Source organism: Cuculus canorus, chromosome 20, assembly GCF_017976375.1.
Source record: "Cuculus canorus isolate bCucCan1 chromosome 20, bCucCan1.pri, whole genome shotgun sequence".
In the NCBI taxonomy this organism is placed as follows: Eukaryota; Metazoa; Chordata; class Aves; order Cuculiformes; family Cuculidae; genus Cuculus; species Cuculus canorus.
The window spans coordinates 10,514,478-10,534,318 of NC_071420.1; the positions used below are offsets into that span (position 1 = coordinate 10,514,478).

Genomic DNA, 19,841 nt, shown 5'->3' on the forward strand with positions numbered 1-19,841 from the left:
CATAGAATAGTTCAGGTTGGAAGGGATCTTAAAGATCATCCAATTCCAACCCCCCTGCCATGGGCAGGGACATCCCACTGGCTCAGGCTGCCCAAGGCCTATCCAACCTGGCCTGGAACACCTCCAGGGATGGGGCAGCCACAGCTTCCCTGGGCAACCTGGGCCAGTGTCTCACCACTCTCATGGTGAAGAAATTCTTCCTTATATCTAGCCTAAATCTGCCCCTCTCCAGTTTGTACCCATTTCCCCTCATCCTATCACCACAAGCCTTTGTACCAGGTTTCTTGGAGCCCCTTCAGGCACTGGAAGGTCGCTATAAGATCTCCTCTGAGCCTTCTCTTCTCCAGGCTGAACAACCCCAACTCTCTCAGCCAGAAAATCCCAGAAAGCACCCCATGACAAGATGTAATATCCAGTCTTCTAGCACTAAGTTAGGAAAACTGAAACTCAGGCTGTGGTGGTGAAATTTCCTCCACGAGTAAGTAGGAAAAAGCTTTCCATTAGAGAAATAGACACTAAGAAGATTAACCCATTATCTGATTGTTTCAGATACAGAGAGTGAAAGACCAGCTCTGTCGATGGGAATTTTGCTCCTTCTATCAATGAGATCAGAAATTCACATTTGCAAAATAAGCACGTTTTACTTTTAAGACAACAAGTCCCTTTCCAAGCGGAAAGCAGCTCTTCCGTTGGCGAGGCAAGGAAGAGGACATCAACCCTTCTGCCTGTCGAGAAACACTTCATGGGTGGCTTCTCCATGCAGTCAAGCAAATAGGAAATTCAAGGATGTGCAATATTTGGCTTTTAATGCTCTTTTGATGGAGAAACCCACACTGCCAAGGTCAACAAGTTATCAGAAGAGGTTTTTATTTATTGGGACTTAACACTGTCATTCCAACCCAGAATTTGTATGTAGTGTGCTGCAAAGCACCTGGGAAAGCATTAGAAGGCACAACAACTGCACAAAATACTTGAAAACAGCAGCTTTCGGCCTCTGTTCTTGCAAATAAACACCACGAGAGACATCACCCAGTGCATTACAGAGTCAGCACTTTCTCACAGCAAAACTCCTGCCGTGCCATAGCAACACATGCAAGGTGTCCATCGGGTACAAATAATCCAGCCAAAAGCCTTGACTCGCTGCACTGTTACACAGAAGAAAATAAACCTAACCTGCAGAAAAATTCCTCCAACCACTGGCTCAAAAAAAACCAAAACAAACACCAAAAAACTCTCCTCTAAAAACCCAAAATAGCTAATGATAAACAGCTTTTTAAGTGAGAGGCTTCTTGTCTAAACCAACATCCTTTTGCATTTTTATTATGTGACCTTCTCCTCCTAAAAGGACACGTAAGCCTTAGCCTTATTGACAGGACTTGCAGAAACCAAAGCACGTCTCCCGTTTGCTATTATCGGAGCAAAAAAAAGGGAAGGCAGAAAATGCTGGACCTCAGTGCAGGACAGCAGGAAAGCCTGAGGCCAGCCAGAACCTCTCTCCAGAGCCTTGTATTTAACCAGCCTCTTTATTTGCTTTGCTTCCATTTCCTCGGCCCATATATTCCACCCTTTATTGTGAAAAATGAGAGAGAGAGAGAAAAAAGAAGATGGGGAATATAGCAAAATAAAGCTATTGAGAGACAAGCCTGGAAGGCAACTGGAATGAACTTTGAAGAAGTCGTTAGCTACCTAACTCCTTTTAAATAGCCTCAAAACAGGGCAGAGGGGAAGCTTACTTTCTTTTTGCATCTCAATCCAAAGCAAACCTTGTATATTTTTACCGTTCAGAAGCACCGCTGGGCTGAAGCGCCCATTCCCGGGCTCGCCAGCAGACCAGGCTTCGCTGGTGGGAACTCAGTGAAGAAACTAAAGCACTCGAGAGGCCGTTTGCCTGATGGAAGAAGACCCCACGGATGTCAGGTTGCTTGCCTCAGGGTGACATCATGCCATCAGCGTTGGGAATCCTCTGTGACTTAGCTAGGATGGGAGGAACCACTGTGAGTTCCTGCCCAAAGCTCCTTCTCATGGCACCATAGCACCTCGCTGTTGCCTCGGCTGGAGAAGAAACATCACAAGACAATTTGCTTCCTGAAGAGCTTTCGCCGAAAACACAGATTTGGCCTCTCTGAAACACCCCACCAGCTCACAGCAGCTGCACGTGCTGCCTCTCCAGGCTCCCACGGAACCAAAATGTTTTTGTTTGGCGCTTTTACTGGAAGCATAGGACTTGGTGAGCCAAAATCTAGACATTTGCCACACCTTCAGAACAGCAAAAAAGTTATAAAGCTCAAATTCTAAACAAAACATTTTGTTTGGAAACAGACGAGATTTTTTTTTCCCCCAGCTTTTGATTTGTGGGGAAAAAAAACCCCCAAAAACCCGCAAAAATAAAAATGTGCTGATTTGGCTCAAACTGAAACGGATCCCTTTGCTTTTTTCTTTGTTTTCTTGTGTTTCGTTGTTTTTTTTTTTAACTGCTGGTAGGCTGAAAAATCCCATATTTGCACAGCTGAGTTTGGGAGGCAGCGCCTGCCCGAGGGCTGTTAATCCTCAACGCCAGCCCTAGAAGTACAGCCTTGGTTCCTACCCTGTGCACCCAGGGATCGTTACCTCTAGTACTTCATAGGGGGAAACTTCTGCCCATCACGTCCTCCTGCCTGAGGGGCGAAGCAGGAGAGAACATCATTTTGGTGATTTCCTCCAACTCTCTATTTTCTCATTTTCCCTTCTGCAACACTGAAATCAAATTTACAAAGCAGTGACAAGCTACATTTAAGTACTCGTGATGGACATTTCATCCCTCAGACACATTGGCAAACACAGTTTCACGTTTCAAAGGCAGAAATTACTGTGTCCCTGCAAAGCACAATTTACTCCGTATGTGCAAACATAAAGAATAGCTAAGGAAAAAAAAAATGCTTCAAATCTCTTTTACCTTCAGGAAGTAATAGCAATTACAACCAGTTACACAGCCATATTTCTTTCCCCTCCCCATCCAAACCTATTCACAAAATCTCATGCCCTGGTTTAGATTTAGTTGAAAGAAAAGTAATGAGATTTCTGTTTTCGAGCAAATTAAAAAGAAATCGCCCAACAGAATAATCCTAAAATACAAAATACTGCCTCATCCCACATGTTGCTAATAGGCTTGTGTTCTAATGGCTTATTTAGAAAGAAAGACTTTTCTTAAGTGACATCCTAATGATGTGCATTCAGGAACATGAGACATAAATAACTTTTACTACCAAGGTTTGGGGTTTCTTCTGGATTTTTGGGTTTTTTTACAGAATTCTTATCAAAATAAAGGAAACATTTCAAGAAAGACTTTCTGCTGTTCTGCAATATTAAAGATTGAAAATTCTAAATACTAATGTTCGTGAAAGTTATTCTCATTGCTCTCCATTGTCTCATGGTTGTTGCTGCAAAGGGTTTCAGTGCTGCCTGCAATACCTCAGCTCCAGGCAGGATGCAGCATGGGACTGAGCAACTCACTATGTTTCAAATCCATTCCAATTCCAGATGGATATTTTATCCTATCTACTTTCCCCTCCGTCAAATGGAGCTAGGAATTTGTGTATTGGTCTCTGAGGACACTGAGGTCTGTGGTCTCGTGTCACAACTCGTTTTGAGTGTTGCTCTATGTGATGCTCAAACAGGTCCTGCTGCTGGTCCAAACAGCACCGCCACAATCCCTCTCTTTCAGTGCCCTCAGTCGGATCCAGGGCACAACAGTCATTCAGCGTGGAGATGAATGGGATACCAAGGTAGACAGCAAGGTCCCAGCTCAGCCTATCCGCCACAAACCCAGATGCTGGCAAGGACCACGGTTCCCCCAGAGAGCCCCGAGCTGAGCCCTCTCTACCACACTGGGAGCACAGCCCCGTATGGAGCAGCTTCACCCCATGATGCGGGAGGTGCAGGACCTTAGGTTGACCTTAGTGTGTGAAAAAAACCAGCGTAGTTTTAATTCATTTCATTTGGAGAACGAACAACCTGAGCCAGATTGGCATCAGCCTTAGGAACTGCAGTGATTTCAGCCCCTACACCCTCCGCTGCAGGGGCTGCTCTGGCACTGAAGGTTCACAAAGCATTTTATAAACTCCCACTCCCTGCCTGCCTCCGGTTGACTTCGCTGCACACCCCGTGCTCCCGGACACATCCCTGACAGCAAGTGCCAAAGCAGAAAAGCAAAGGAGGTTGAGCTCTCGCTGTGCCTTGCCAGCGCGCCCAGGAGCATCGCTGTACTTGCGTGGCACCCATCTCCTCAGCGCATCACCATCACCCTGGGAGATTTGCGCCCCTTTGTTTTTCACAGGCAGGCAGGAGCTAAGTCGGACTTCAAAGGGTTTGTACTGATTTTCTTTGATGTCGCCAAAGCCAGTCAAGCTGGAAAAGCCGTGCTTCCCTGCCGGGCTCCTGCTCCATTCCCCTGTACCCATCTGGCTGGTGGCTGCGCCCACAGGGTCCTGGCAAAGCTGACAACTGCTGCACGTAGCACTGCCTGCCAGCTCATTTAGCTCTAGGAACACCAAATCCAATACTGGACGCAATTACCCATCCTCTTGCCTCCTCTCTGGCTCTGAACTCTGTCCTGTGCTCCTGCTGTTCCATCAGACCCACGTTCCTCCCCTGCTGCCCATTCTCTCCTCCTGCCTTCCTCAGCTCTGACTTTTCAGGAAACCTCCCACGGCAAATACCAGAAAGGAGCATTTTTGCACAGCCTATTTAATAAGCTGAGCCTTTGCACCTATTTCTCAGCCCAGCTAAGGCCGCGATGGTCTCAGAACCCACAAGTGAACAAGAGAAGCTGTGAAACAAAGACTTCCAGCCAGAGGGAAAGGACAGCCAGCTCTGTTCGCCTAATTCCCAGTATTATTTTCATCTGCCTCCCTCATCTGGACTCGCATTCTGCTAAGTGACTTCTTCTCTAAGCTACTGGCCTCGTCCGCAGGAAGATAAATGCACTTTCTTGTAAGCAAGAGCAAGAGGTCAGGGACTGCAAACACTGTCAGCAGAGCACGGCAGAGGAGGCTCACAAAGAGCAGCTGTGGGCAATGGCTGCTGCCCAGGAGCGCAGCAGGACCAGGATGCTGTCTGGCATCGTTGAGCAGATGCCCCGACAGCCAAACGAAGGCCAAGAGCACTAACCTTGACATCACATTGCTTTGAATGGCATTCAAAAAAAAAAAAGCATTAAAAAAAAAAAAAAAGCATTCAAAACAGCCAGGTAAAATCTTCACCTGATCTCTGAGTTTTATTCCTGGTCTTTTTTTTGTAGCAGAATTACACTGTGCCAGTGTCATCCCCCCCCGCGTCACCAACAAGTTCATTTGTGACCACAGGCACAGTGGCACAAGGGACTGCGGAGTCAAAGCAAAGCCATTGCTCATGGCAGGCAAGAACCACGGATGATGCTTGACCCAGAGCTCTTGCAGCACCTCAGGCTGTGGTGGACACATCGTTCTCTTCCTGCTTTGCAAGTATCACTGCTGTTAGGTAAACTGAGGCACAAAAAGATCAGCGATGGCCAGAACATCCCAGTGAAGAACTAGAAATAGATATGTGGACTCTTGCTACTCTGATGTATATTTAACTCCTAAAGCTCACTATTTAGGAGTCAAACGTATTTCTGAACGTTCCTCTATAGAGAGTGCATAGATGCAGTTCATAGCAGAGGCTTTTTGCAGATATTTGCACTCCAGTGAGGTGGCTGCTCCAATGCAAGGGAATTGATTCAGGTTTGCTTATGGTTTCCTATGACTTGATTAAAGCTGACACGCTGAAAGACACAGAGAACTAGCAGAGTCTGGCTAAAACATCGGCCTCCACAGCTCAGAGGGCAGCACCTGATAGTCCACACCATCACAACCACAAAAAGAGCAAATGCACAGTATGCAGAGCACCGTGATCACCTCCAAATCCTTTAGTATTTAAAATAATAGGAATTAAAGAAGGAACCTGCCAATCCTTATGCTAGCTAACTGCAAGACACTGTGTGGCTGGAGACCTAGCAGTACCCACAAGACCCTCAGGTCTGTCCTCCTTTTGTACTTTGCAACCCTCCATGCCAGCATTTGGGGTCTCTCACTCAGGTCCACACTACTCGGAATCATGAGCATGCTGAGCCATTCATCTTCTGACTCGCTCTAACGGCACAAACCCAGTGATGATAAGGAAGTCCCGGGAAATGAAACAAATAGTGAGCCAGTTCATCAGCACCCAGCGCCACAGAGGGATTGCCTAAGGCAGTTTAAAGCCAGGCCAGAATCCAGATTCATGATTCTGCCTGTACAGTTAAACGAGAAGAAATGGTTTATGAGAGTAATTTTCAGTTGGGACCTTGAATCTCAGGAGCTGCTGTGACTTCCTTGCAGCTGAGGTTTCCTCAGTGTCCCGGTCCACAGCTTGGGAAGGATCTGAATAGCCGAGATGCTTCCCACTCAATTCAAAAAAGAAGCATCATTGCTTCCATTATTAGGATCGAGAAGACATTTCCAGACTCCTTTGGATGGCAATCTCTCTTCCTGTGGCACTGCCAACCCCAAAAGCCTTGGTCAGAAATTAGTGTCTCCCTTTGCCAGGGAAAGATGCTCTGGACAGACTGACTGCATCCTAAACAAGATCACTGAGACCTGGACCAGTATGAAAAGGTGTGCTCAGAGGTGGCCACTTGGCTGCACCCACAGCTCTCCTGTGCCCTCAACGGGAAAACAGGGGAGGCAGCAGCATTCAGTCTCCTTTGTTTCCAATACCAGGGTGTGCACCACATCCCTGTGTGTCTGAGATGCAGACATCCTTCCCTGGCACCCGGCCTCCCACGCACAGCTAAAAGCCACTGCCTAGGGAAGCTCCACATCTATGGAGCAACAAGGTAACGGGCCAGGATGAGACCCTGCACCCACACAGCACCACTTACTGGGATAGGACCGACTTGCTAAAGCCAGAGTTTTAAGGTAAGGGAATGAAGTAACTTGTAAAATTAATGATCCAACCTAGAAGCTTGCATAAAAAATTAAAAATCCATATTAAAATTTGTATAAATGTGTCGCGGCAAGATTTAAATGCCTTTTAAAGCATGTTTAGCTCTTGATCTGAACTTGCTTCATTCCCGTGGCCCAAGGCGAGGAAGGCAGCAAGCTATCCATCAGCTTGCTCCACCACGAGTCCACCTCACAGGCAAACAGGCAGCATCTGAAATGGCTGCAAGGAGCATCTGAAATGGCACCGAGGCCTCAGTAGCATCTCTGTGGCGAGAGATAAAACCAGCAGATTTGGAAGGAGCCGGATAAAGACACAGTCTGCAGCCCCCTCCCCAAAACCATCTTCTTCCAGCTTGAAGAAGCTCCTTCTCCACTCTGATAAGCCAGAAACTCTCAAGCTTCTAACCAAGGATATCTGAGTATCTACCACGAACAACTTGCTGGCTCGCCAGCCAGTTCCTATAACTATGTCAGCATAGTTGGAGTTCAAACAATCTCTTTAATTGTTGTCCAGATGGTGTCCCTGTAATTCTAATTTGTTGGCAGCCAATCTCATTTTATTTATACTCTCTTACGGCAAAGACTTTTTTTCTCAGAGATGTTGCTGCCTGTTCTTGCTTGTTGGGGGCAGGGAGGCCAGGTGAAACATCCTCTCTTGAAAGAGGCCGTGTGGGACACGGGGAATAGAGCCTCTGCAACTCCTTCCCAAGGATACACAAAAAAACCCATTCATCCCCCTGCAACCTGCCAATGAAATGGCACCTTGTGTAGGGCTTGGTCTATAAAGCATCGGAGGGTAGGAATGCTTGCTCTTCTGAAGTTTCTCCCCCAATCCATGGCTTTCTGCCACCTTCCTGCTGATCTTCAATGGCCCCAAAGGTCCCTAAGGCAATGCAACAGCTAAAACCCCCATGTCTTGCTTTCCAGTGAAACCCAGAGAAGACAGACCACCGCTAGCACAGCCGCTTGGGGTGTCTAAACATCGCCATTGTTTGTTTGGGGTGGGAAATGCTGCTAATTTCAACAAATAAAAGCTTTCCTGGAGGGCAGGAGTGAGCCATCAGTGATGCTGGGGCTGTCTGTCTGTCTGCAGCACATGGGACTGCCCTGTGCGAGGCAAGGGAAAGCTTCCCAAAGCCAGCACAAAGGAAATGAGCCCTTGTAGATGCACTGCAGCGGGGCAGGATCTGGTGTCTGCTGGCTGCTCCAGTCAATACGGACATTTAGAGACCACTGATGAGGCTGAGGCAGACCACAGCGTAACAGAACTATAGTTCTCTCCCTCAGCGAGTTCCTGATCAGGGCTAAGCCAGCACGCAGCCTGGGACAGGCAGCTACAATTTCTCCATCAGCAACTCCTCTCATCCACTCGACACTTGTGTGGAGCAAATATGCACCTTCCAATAAAAAAAAATACCATACAGACTATTAATACTGTACCAGATTTTACAACTGTTAAATGGACGCTGCCTCATACCTGAAGGTACTGAGTCCCAAAGAAATACAGAGTGTGTAATTAAAATACAGAACTGGGAAACTATCAGAAGGAGCTCTGAAATGCGAGACACAGCTGCTTCTGTCCACAGAAGAATTTGCATAGCGATGATGCGGTTTTATATTCAGAGACATGAAACATTATTAAAGACCAATATAAGACATAAATTATTCCATTTCCAGCCATGATCACTCACAGTGAAGATGCTGTGGATAAACCTCTCTTTAAAAAGAGCTCTGCAAAAGAGCTTTATACAGTTTCATCCACTTCATTAACACACTGCTGAAGCACGGTCTTGGAGACCTATGCACAAATCCATGCGCTGGCCAGTAGAGCATCCCAGTGTGGCCAAACCCCAGCACACGTTCTCCTTTGCTATGTCTCCTATCTGAGAAGAATATCTTTGCAACTCCTTCCTCACCAGCAGGATGCTCTTTTTCCCTTATTTCTTTCTCTTTCCAGTTTTCCAAGTGTTTTTTTTTTTATTTCCCATGGACAAAAAGCCAAGTGAAGCAGATTCAGCCTTGCTGCTGCTACATGAGCCAGTCAAGCGACTAATGCCTCTCCCCCTTGGGTTTCTCTCCTGGAGCACAGTTTCTCCAAAACACCGTTTGATCTCACCTGGGACACCAAAGATAATCAGCCTCAGCCCCTGACACAGCGCAGCCAGCTGGCTGGTCAGGCTGGAGGGAATCTGCTTGCCCTTTTGCCTCCTGAGCCCATCAACAGGATTAAAATCTCTGCTAGCAAACAAGCAGACGCAGAGAAAAATCAACACCTGGAGAGAGATACAAGGAGTCACGTGGCAGCCCTGACTCTCCAGTAAAGAAGAGACTGTTTATCGAGCCTTCCTGATAACATGAGAGTGAACTAGGATATGGATCAGCTACAATCCTCACGGCTCACAGGATTTCTGCTAAATAACAACCCCCAAGCGAGCATGCAATGTGCTCTGCAGCATCACGTTTCCTCCCTTCCTGGGACATAAGACATTGAAGGACCATCATATCAGACACACACAAGAGGGTAAGCATCCCTGAGTTCAGCTTTATTTCCAGAGGCAGGGCTAGGACAGCGTGGCTGTGTTTGTGATCTGGGCTTATTTTACCCAGTCTCCCACCCCAGCAGGGACTCAGCGTGCCAATGGTCCCCCGAGCAACCACCTCCTCTGCTGCTGGGATTCCAGAACCGGCTGCAGCTCCAACACGGCCTCAGCCACTTGTCATTGTCTGCATTATTGGCATGCAGGAGATAACTGTTAATTTAAAATCAACATGGGCATCATGTAGCCACGGCCTTCAAATTGTTTCAAGAGCTGTTTTCCAGCCTTCTCTGAAGCCACTCATGGTTGACTTAAACAGGAGCCCAGGAAACAGTGACCCAGATAAGAGCTTCAGAAGAAGGGGTAGTAGGAAGAAGCAGAAACCAGGTAACGAACGTCCTGCAATGTGATGTATAATCTATGACAGAAAAGTCTCCCAGTGAGGGAAGTCCCCAGAATCCTGCCTTGAAGCCTACTGCCCCCCAAGCTCCAGCAGCTTTGCACCCATTTCAAGTGTTGCTTTGCTGACATCTCCAGTTTAGGCAGGCAAAAGCATGCACTGGCATTTCCACTCTGGGTCTCAACCTTAAGCACTGTATTAAGCTGGACAGGTTGACGTCTACAATGAGGAAAAATAATATCTCCCAGCCTAGAAAAATCCTTGCAGAAACCACAGACCCCTCCTGGGCAGAGACTACATGGTCTAAGCCATCAGATGGCAATAGCTGTCCTGCTGCCATGCAGCAACGTTTCCTCCTGCACAGGCACTGCTGATTTCAAAGGAATCAGGGTCAGATAAGGATTTATCATGATGTCTTTCTGGACAAATAGCTGTTGCTGTGTCTCCCATTTGGGTTTTCTCTGCAAGACGCTCACTAGCATGCATTTCACAGCCACTTTTTGCAAAGCCTACTTATAATGCATGTGCCTCCCTTCAGGTGATATTTGTCAGATTCCTACTATGGAAATGTTTTTACCTCCTGACAAAACCCTTTAGATAGTGCCTATGGAGGTGGATGACTCAAGCTTGACATGATGATTTCCATCCACCATTTTTTATTAAAAATACTCCTAGCGGTTCATAATGTGAAGACAGAAGCTGGTTTTAAAAGGGATGTGGAAACCACACAGTATGCACAAGCTGTGCCACAATTTTATGTCAACCAACAATAGCCAGAAAATCTATATGTAAAACAGTTCCTCCCAGCTGTAATTTATAATCTCATGGTTTAATTTACAATCCCATGCACAGAAGCCGCTAAGCATATGGCAATAACATCCATTTGAGACCCCAGTGTACTTCGCAGTCCCCGAGAGACAGGTTATGAATGGCCTGCCACTTTCAACTTTGTCATTTACTTGATGTTACAAAGTTAAGTATCGCCTAATATAGCTTTTGGCGAGTTAATTCCCTTTGTGATGGTGACAGCTTCTAAAAACCCTCACGCTACTACAGAACCGCAAATAGCAAACACCGCTGCTGGGAACAGACAAACCATCAGCAGAGTGACCCTTTATCTCTCCAGCCTTTTCCTTTGCTGCGCCAGGATCGTATTTAAAGCAGGATGGAAAAAAACAGAGCGGAGTTAAAGTCGACAGATGGCTGATGCAAGTCAGAAAAGTTTTCATAAGAGAAAAATAACCAGTCAGAGAAGAGGCAGAGCAGCACTCTAGGCACACCGCTCTGAACAGCGTGTGTTCAGCAGAAAAATCAGACTCTTTCTCCCTTACGTTACTTGAAGTCAGAAATATTTTTCATTTCCTGATCTCTGTATTATCCTTCACCCACAGCCTGCAAGCTGCAAACACGGAGGATTTGTTGGTATTCACTGCAGGGACGTGCGCGGGGAGCCACGCTGTGTTCCAGCCAGGCTGTGCAGCGCCTTCACCCTGCAGCATCCCAGAGCCCACACTTGCAGAAATCCTTCCTAAAGGGAATGGCATTAAGGCACAAAATGCTAGACAAAAAAAAAAAAAGAAAAGAAAAATAAATCTGCTAGAAAATAAACAATAGATCAGGCACTTGTTGGAGCCTTCAGCGCAAAGGAACATTATAGAAAATTTCCACTGACTTCCTCAGCTTCAAACCTTTAATCATTTAATATGTATGACTGGAATTTCTCAATAGGCTGGAACTCCCCTGGGACCAAAAATCTCATTGAAAAAGAAACCAAGGAGAATTTGGCATCTCTTTCCCAGCCTGTAAGATTAAATGCAAATATGTTATTGGCATCGAGCTATCACAGCTTGATATATCCACAAAGCTCCCTTACACTGACATTAACTTCTCAAGGAAGAACATTCTGTTACTCACTCTGAGATAGTTTATGCTTAAAGGCAGGAAGACTATTTCTGTTTAGGGTTTGGGCAGTAAACAGCGGTACTTTCACCAATTACCAGCTCACCCAGGCACTAATCTAGTATTAGTGACAAAACTCAGTATGATAGCGACTGCTCACCTAATATTACATTTAATTTCCAGTGGCTAGGCTAGACTCTGGTAGCTGGCACACAGAAAGGTATCTCCAGTTTCTTCTGTTGCTCTGGCTTTAGCAGACACAAATCAATTTGGTACCACTTCTGTGTTCACAGGTGGAAAAAAAGTGGCCTGAGGTTGAGCTTTTCTCTGCTGCGCTAAGAACCGGGGCATATCGTCATGGTAAAGACACAAAGCCCTCAAAAATAGGTGTTTGTAAAGCAAAAGGCTGTCAGAAAAAGTAGAACTAAATTCTGACAAGAAGCCTGTGCTTAACAGCCAGAGAAGAAACGGCAGTTAAAGAGCCGTTAGTTAAAGAGCTCTAACCAGTCTCCTGAAGAATGAAGGGGATACTCTTTGTGAACAGAGATGAATGAACTCTGCCGCTCTCTGATTCGATAGCACAGTTATAATGGGGCACCGACCACATTAAATGGATACAGGACTGGCATTAGCAGCGACTCAGCTTCTGCCTTCTCAAAAGACGGCTCCTCTACACCTAATTCACTTAATTTGCCATTAATTAACGGAGATGATCCACAGCCTCTCACACGCTGGTTTCTCCTTAGGGAAGGTGGAGCTGCGCCCCACTGCCTCACGCAGCCGCTGCTCCCGCCCCAAAGCCGTTGGTGGGAAGGTGATGCCGAGAGGGCTCTTGAAACTTGAAGACCACCCGAGGTGGTTTGGGCTGACAGCACAGAGCCACAGGATGGATAGAAAGGAGACTGAGCTTCCTTCTCACGCACAGCCACAGACTATTTCCATGCAAACAGCAGTGGAACAAATCAAGGACAAGTCTCTCTTATGCAGCGGGATGGCCCTGACAGTGGTTTGCAGCCCTGATGCCACTTGAATCAGCTCAGACATTTGTCTGCAAATCTCAAAGGCAGTTAGAGCAGACGTTCTCAAATCAGGGCAGACATGGCAGAAAAACCCGTGTTCTCTGCATCTGAAATAAAACTGAGAGACCTCATCCAATGTCCTCCTGTCTGTTCAGCCAACTCCTGACATCCTAAATAGGGACAACAGCTAAGCTCTACCTTGCAACATAACTTGTCATCTATAGGATGCACAGAAGCTGAGCCAATTTAGCTCTGCTGACCAACTCAAATCTTCAAGCAAAGCTCCTGTAACCCAGAAGAGCCCAGAAAAAGCCTCTGCAGTCCTTGTGTTCCCAAGGTCTTAGCCAAGCTGCACTGAAAGCGGTTTCTCATGTTGCATCTCTCACCCAAACTGCCTTTAGCACATATGCATTGAGAAAAAGAGAAGCAGTTACAAATACTCAGAAATCACTGTTTTTACCTAAAATAAGCTTGCAAAACCAAAGCCAAATGTTCTGAGTTGAAAAGGCTTGACAACTATGTTCTGATTTACCAAAGCACAGGTGAAAATTGTGAAGGTAGGCAGAAATATTGGCCTTCTGTTCTGCCAAAATGCCTCCAACCTGGAAGGACCATTGCACCATTGGTGCACCGTTCCCTTCCTCATTTACCCATCAGGTGTTCCATTGAGACCATTGATTATGATCATGGCTTGTACCAAACGTCCACTGGGAAGCAAACCGAGAGTTCCAATTTGTTCCACAGCCGTCAAAGACCAGCTGTCCTTTTGCTCAAAAATGACTCCAGTGAGCCACAAATTGCCTAGAAAAGACACCTGCCCACCATGAATCAGACTGGGAGTCTGTCTGGCCTCACATCTCATCTGTGGGGTGGAATGGATTAGCAGCAACCAGCTTCCAGAGAGGAAATTATGGGATCAGGCAGCAGATGTGGGCAACCTTCCCGATAGCCTTTGCCAGCCCGAGGCCAGTATGTGCTGCCAGTCACTGACCTGGAAAAGGGAAATTTAAAGCTCTTTCCAGCTTCTTAAGCCACAAGCCACCTCCGTGCGTCTTGTTATATTGAGAGACACAGAGACATCTTACTTTTCAAAGGCCACAAAGCAAATTAGAAGACTTGCTAGGAAGACAGAGTCAGCTCTGCAGGTTCCTGGGAAAGGCTAAAGACATTGTCATAAAAAGATATTAGCCTAACTTTTTCTCTTGCAGAGTTTTGCCCATAAAAAGCAGCCTTACTCTTTCAAAAAGCTCCCTTATTTCTAGGCAAAAGGACAAAAGTGAGGTTAAATCAGTCTACAGCTCTCAACATAACTTTAATAGAGGACCTTTGCTTTGTCCCTGATCTGCCGAGCTATCTTATTTCTGACCTGCCTTTAGCTCCTTACTTCACGGGGAGAATACCTCCAGTTATTGCATGACAATGCTACAGAGAAGCTGAAAACGAGCCTTTCCCTGTTCCCAGCCTGCTTTGGAAAACCACAAGGATGTTGCTCACCATCCAGTTCCTCCACGGAGATATTCGCTAGCTGTTCGCTGTCGCTACCGGCGGAGAGTGAGCGATTCAGGTAGTTGCCCTTGTACAACAAGCCAGCTGTTACATGGTGGAATGGCATCTTCTCCCTGGGCACAAGAGCAAAGGGAAGAGAAAGACTTATTTTAATTATTTATCTTTGTTTTATAGGAATAGTCTGCCTTGAAAGAGTAGCTGGACCAAAGCATCCTACACCAGGGAATGCGCATTGAAGTTGGACGCATGACTGATGGATTGCAGATTTCATTTAATGTCTAAGACAGGAGGTAAACAAACAAACAGCTGCTTCTTTATGCCGAACAAAAGTTAGCAGAGACAGAACAGCGGTACCTTAGGAAAATATGAATCCCTAGCACTCATATTGCAGCTTTCAGCCTAGAGATTTGCTATCTGATAAAAATTATGTAGTGCATAGGGGTGTACATTGACGGGCAATTAAAAAGTCATAGGATCCAGTAGCACAACTTTCAAAGCCACGCAAGGGTCTGGACACCAGCTCTCAGACCACACTCCAGAGCATCCGGACCCCTAAGATGGTTCAACCTCCCCCTGCCCAGAGCATCCGTGCTGAGCGAGGCACACCTTGCGTCAGTGCCTCTGCTGCAGATTTCAGTGGCCCTCGCTGATAGAAGAGAATTCACATTCAAGCAAGGCCCAACAAAGAACATTTTCATCTCACAAATATGACAGCTAAGGAAAAATACTGCTCAATAGGAGGCTGTAGCAGGAAAGTGTTTGCAAACTTAGCAGGTATAAACACCGCAGCCTAGTGAAGGGCAGCCATCTGCACAGACAAAAGTGGAAATTACTGTCAGCAGCACTTACACATTGATTTAAGATATACAAGAAAGAGGCAAGGTTGCCAAAGTCAATTGAAATATTAAGAGGAAGATTTGTCATACCCTTGGCTGGTTTCAATCAGCACAGCCCCATTGTGGGCCTGTTGTACGTTATACTGTACATTTCCAGCAGATATAGAATCATAGAATGGTTTGGGTTGGAAGGGACCCTAAAGATCATCCGGTTCCAACCCCCTTGTCATAGCAACCAGCAGAGTCAACAGAGCCACCCAGACATCAGCTAAAGACCTGGCCCAGAGTCTCTGCAGAGGCTGGAAGGTGGCCAGGACACCCTGAGCAGTTGGAACCAACCATTAATCTATATAGTGACTTTGGCAGATCTCGCTCACCCCAGTGGGGGACACAGCCCCTTTGGAAATGAACTCCAAGGGCATTCTCACTACAGCCCTGCTGGGACTTGAGCTTGCTTTGCCATAAAGAGATAAGTGCCACCTACTGAATCGTTCTCCAGCCAACACTACAATTACAAGGATGATCTGGCTCTTACTCAGCCATATGTTCTTACCACAGTCAATAAAACAAATACATATATAAATTAATATCATAACAAATGCCTTTTTGCCTCACTGAGTCAGTAAAACCTCTAATAGACTCACCGAGAGCAAAGTAACCTCGTGTCACAGGAACAAAAGGAAGAAAAGCCGTGAGGTTTCTCTTGCACTGCTTAGCACGTACCTAGAATTTCTATTGCAGTAATTATGTAAATAAATCCTAATCGTAATTTTAAGTATTTTTATTTGGGAGCCAGTTTCTTCAGCAGCACATCAGAACTCATAAACAAGGTTTTCTTTTTCATTAAGCGTATCTGTAATTTGCCAGCACTTGCCAATTAATGTTTCTCATTCCGATATATTGCTCACTTTGACATATTGCTCGGCACTCAGATGGAACTTCACCTATCCACAGTGAGACACAAACGATGCCAGCTTTGGCACAGCTTTAGGTCTCAACAAGCAGGGCTGGAGAGACACTTCCAGCCCTTTGCACCATTTTCATTTACTTCCAGTCCTACCTCAAAGCATTCAGACAGCAAACGATCCATATTTTGTCTCAATAATCACACGCCCAACGTAAAAGCAATTACATCGATTTTCAAAACCCTACTAACTTAAACTGAGGTTTAAATCTAAGACCTGCCAAGGTTCTGGCGGAGCTGCGGGGTGCAATGAGCCCGTGGGGACTGATGCTGGCACTCGCCTGCCCCTGGGCAGAGGGAGCTCAGCCCCTCACACTCCCTGAGCTCACCTGGAGTATCTGCAAGCCATGCGTTCAGGCACGCTGAAGCATTTTTGAAATCACTGTCTGTGCCTTTGCTTCTATGACTGTTAAAAACAGAAGACAATGTATCTCCCCTGAGGGCTGAAGTGCTTAAAATCACCTTCCACCTGGAATCCGGTAATGTGTTTTAGTACTGGGGTGAGACCCATGATATCCCAGAGTGAGAAATGCTGGATTTAATTCCAGAAACCCTGGAATTAAACAGAAACCCTGCAGACCTGCTGGAGTTCAGCAGCCCTCAGCAGCGCGCCTCCAGTTTCAACAAGAGATGCTCAAATCCAGACCAGCAGCAGCGCCAGGACTAGATGTCCAACAGGGATGCGTAGTTGCGCTTCAGGAGGACTCAGCATCCTGCAGACAGGAACCTGCTGTCAGAACCGACCCTGCATGGGGCTACAAAACGGCAAAAAGGGGCCTTGCGGGATGTGGGAGAGTTCATAAAGCAAAGCACCACATTGTGCAAAGCACCCTATGTTGAAACACATCAAAAGCTCAATGGAAACATGTAGGTACCTGATGTCTGTCTGGGAACAAGGGGTCTGTCCTTGCACAGTCAGATCAGGCTCATTTGGCATTTAGTCAAAACGTTTGCGTTAGGAACACAGTAACGTTAAGTTTGCCAATGGCCAAGACTCTCTCCAGTGCCAGCTGAGAGCTCGGGGAAACCCAAACCATAAGTAAACCGGTGCCGATGGCATCTGCCCCACACCGCAGTGATGCCCTCACCGAGCACCTCACCATGATAAATTTGAGAGCAGCCCTGAAGACTGGGACATGGTTTAAGGGAGTGTCAGGAATGGTTGGACTCAATGATCCACTGGGTCCTTTCCAAACTGGTGATTCTATGATTCTAAGACAGGGACTTGGGGTGCTGGTTGGTGAGAAGCTCAACATGAGCCGGCAATGTGAGCTCACAGCCCAGAAACCAACCATGTCCTGGGCTGCATCCAAAGCAGCGCGGCCAGCAGGGCGAGGGAGGGGATTCTGCCCCTCTGTTCCTCTCTTGGGAGACCTCATCTGCAATACTGTGTCCAGTTCTGGAATCCTTAACGTAAGAAGGAGATGGAGCTGTTGGAATGGGTCCAGAGGAGGCTACAAAGATGATCGGAGGGCTGGAGCACCTTCCCTAGGAGGACAGGCTGAGAGAGTTGGGGTTGTTCAGCCTGGAGAAGAGAAGGCTCTGAGGAGATCTTAGAGCAGCTTCCAGTACCTGAAGGGGCTACAGGAAAGCTGGGGAGGGGCTGTTCATAAAGGCTCATGGGGATAGGATGAAGGACAGCTATAAACTGGAGAGGGGCAGATTTAAACTGGACATAATGAAGAATTTCTTCACCATGAGAGCGGGGAGACACTGGAATGGGTTGTCCAGGGAAGTTGTGGCTGCCCCATCCCTGGAGGTGTTCCAGGGCCTTGGATGGGTCTTGGGCAGCCTGAGCCAGTGGGATGTCCCTGCCCATGGCAGGGGGGTTGGAACTGGATGATCTTTAAGGTCCCTTACAACTCTAAATATTCTACGATTCTATGAAATTTGCAGCAGTGTGCACGCACCTCCTCTGGAGGGGAAGGGGGAAGATGCCCCAGCTCTTGATTTATTTTCCAGAGCTGTATAACAAGTGTCTGAGCAGGCAGCTAGCAGTGAGTTTTGCTCTCCATCTCCCAGCAGTCGAGATAGACACATTTTCCACTGAACAACTTGAAAACTGAAAGTGGTTTTCAAAGGCATAGTGGGATTTTGGAGCAATGAAATCTCCTTGAATAATGTCATGAAAACATTGACATTTAACCAAAAAGCCCTCAAAGAACCCATAAACATGTGTATGGAAATGTTACCACGGTACCTTGCCAAGGTTTCAGTCTCTGTGCCAAGCTCACCAGCAGGTTACATCCTCCGTAACGCCCGGCAGCAGTGCTGCCAGCCTCGCTCTTATCCTTTCAGCACAACCACGTTTGTGAAATTTATATGATATTCGTAAGCAATTTGCCATCGGGAAAAAAAAGACAGTTACACGATGCTCACATGTCTACGCTCGCTCCAGTTTGCATTCTTCACTAGCTCTCGTAATATGTTTTTTAAAAACGCTTGCAAACCCAATTGAAAATCCACACGACTATGGCATTGGTTTAACTGAAGTATCAGTCAACGAGATAGAATCAGGATCAATTGGTATTGATCCCGGATCTCCCCTGGTAGTTACCAATTTGGAAAACATTTCTTGCTAACCTCTATCCTACGCGCAGCATAAAATGAGGCTCAGGAGTATATCCTGGGTTTATAGCTTCAGGTACACACCACACACCATTTGCACTGTGTGGGTGTTAGGCCAGGCCGTTACTGGGTATTTGCCTTCTCTATTCAGCTGTAACTTGGTGGATCCTGGCTGCTGCCCCCCAGGCTGTATGGGACCTTGTCCTGGATGCTGACCGGTCCCCTCCAGCCACCGCCCCACGGGTGTCGAATGGACCAGGCAGATAAAATGCTGGTAGGGAAACATGGGAAGATGGTGGATGATTAAGGTCGGAAAAGACCTCTAATATCATCAAGTCCAACCGTTAGACCAGCACCACCACACCACACCACACACGTCCCAGAGTGTCAGCTCTACATCAGATCTCCATCTCTCCCACAAGTCTGGCTGAGGTTGAGCAGAGGGCTCAAGTTGATAGCATGAAAAAACACACATCCCTGGGTGGACAAGCACACACATGCAGTACAACAGCGTAAGCTTCATTTTCTTAGGAAGTAGGGCTCAAAAAAATACAAGAATACATAGAAAATCCATGAAGCAAACAGATGGTAGGGAAACTGGAACAGTAGCTGTGAAGTCCCCCAGCTCATTCTAAAACCATTTAAAAAAATCATCAAATGAAGTAACGGTGTTAAAGATGCTTCTTCTTGGGCAGAGCAACATTATAACATCTAAGGCAAATAAAAGCAGTGTCTTCTGAAAAATAAATTATCTCATTTTCCCCAGAGCTGAACGAATGCCATTATCTTTTCAGGTGATGCCCTAAGCATCACCTGAGAAATTCCTGTGCAGTTTGATCCTCCACGCTCTGGGCATGACACATCAGGCAGGGGACACAACCAACTCTCCAAAAAATCCTCATTGCTGTTCTGGTACATTTTCCTTTAATAGCTGCCCATGCCAGTCCCTTCGCTGTCCCCCAAGGAGGCTGAGGGTCACGTTAGCCCATGTTCTCTGGCTCGGGAGTGACTGAGTTGGACTAAATCCTCACGTCTGTGTTTGTAGCCAAGATAGTTACAGGAAGACTAGCATTTTGCTGCAGACACATGGCTTTGGCAAAATGATTCTGCTACCAAGAGCACTAAAGTCACTTTG

At 46.6% G+C, this 19,841-nt stretch overlaps 1 protein-coding gene across 2 annotated transcripts in view; it reads right to left on the reverse strand.

The window, feature by feature from the left end:
* CALN1 (calneuron 1) overlaps positions 1-19,841 on the reverse strand; it is a 136,528-nt gene that overhangs the window by 106,066 nt on the left and 10,621 nt on the right. For both annotated transcript variants that reach the window (XM_054085346.1, XM_054085345.1), the window contains exon 2: positions 14,327-14,451. In XM_054085346.1, the coding sequence (XP_053941321.1) occupies positions 14,327-14,444 (118 nt within the window). In that variant the 5' untranslated portion in view covers positions 14,445-14,451. The remainder of the gene's footprint in view (positions 1-14,326; positions 14,452-19,841) is intronic.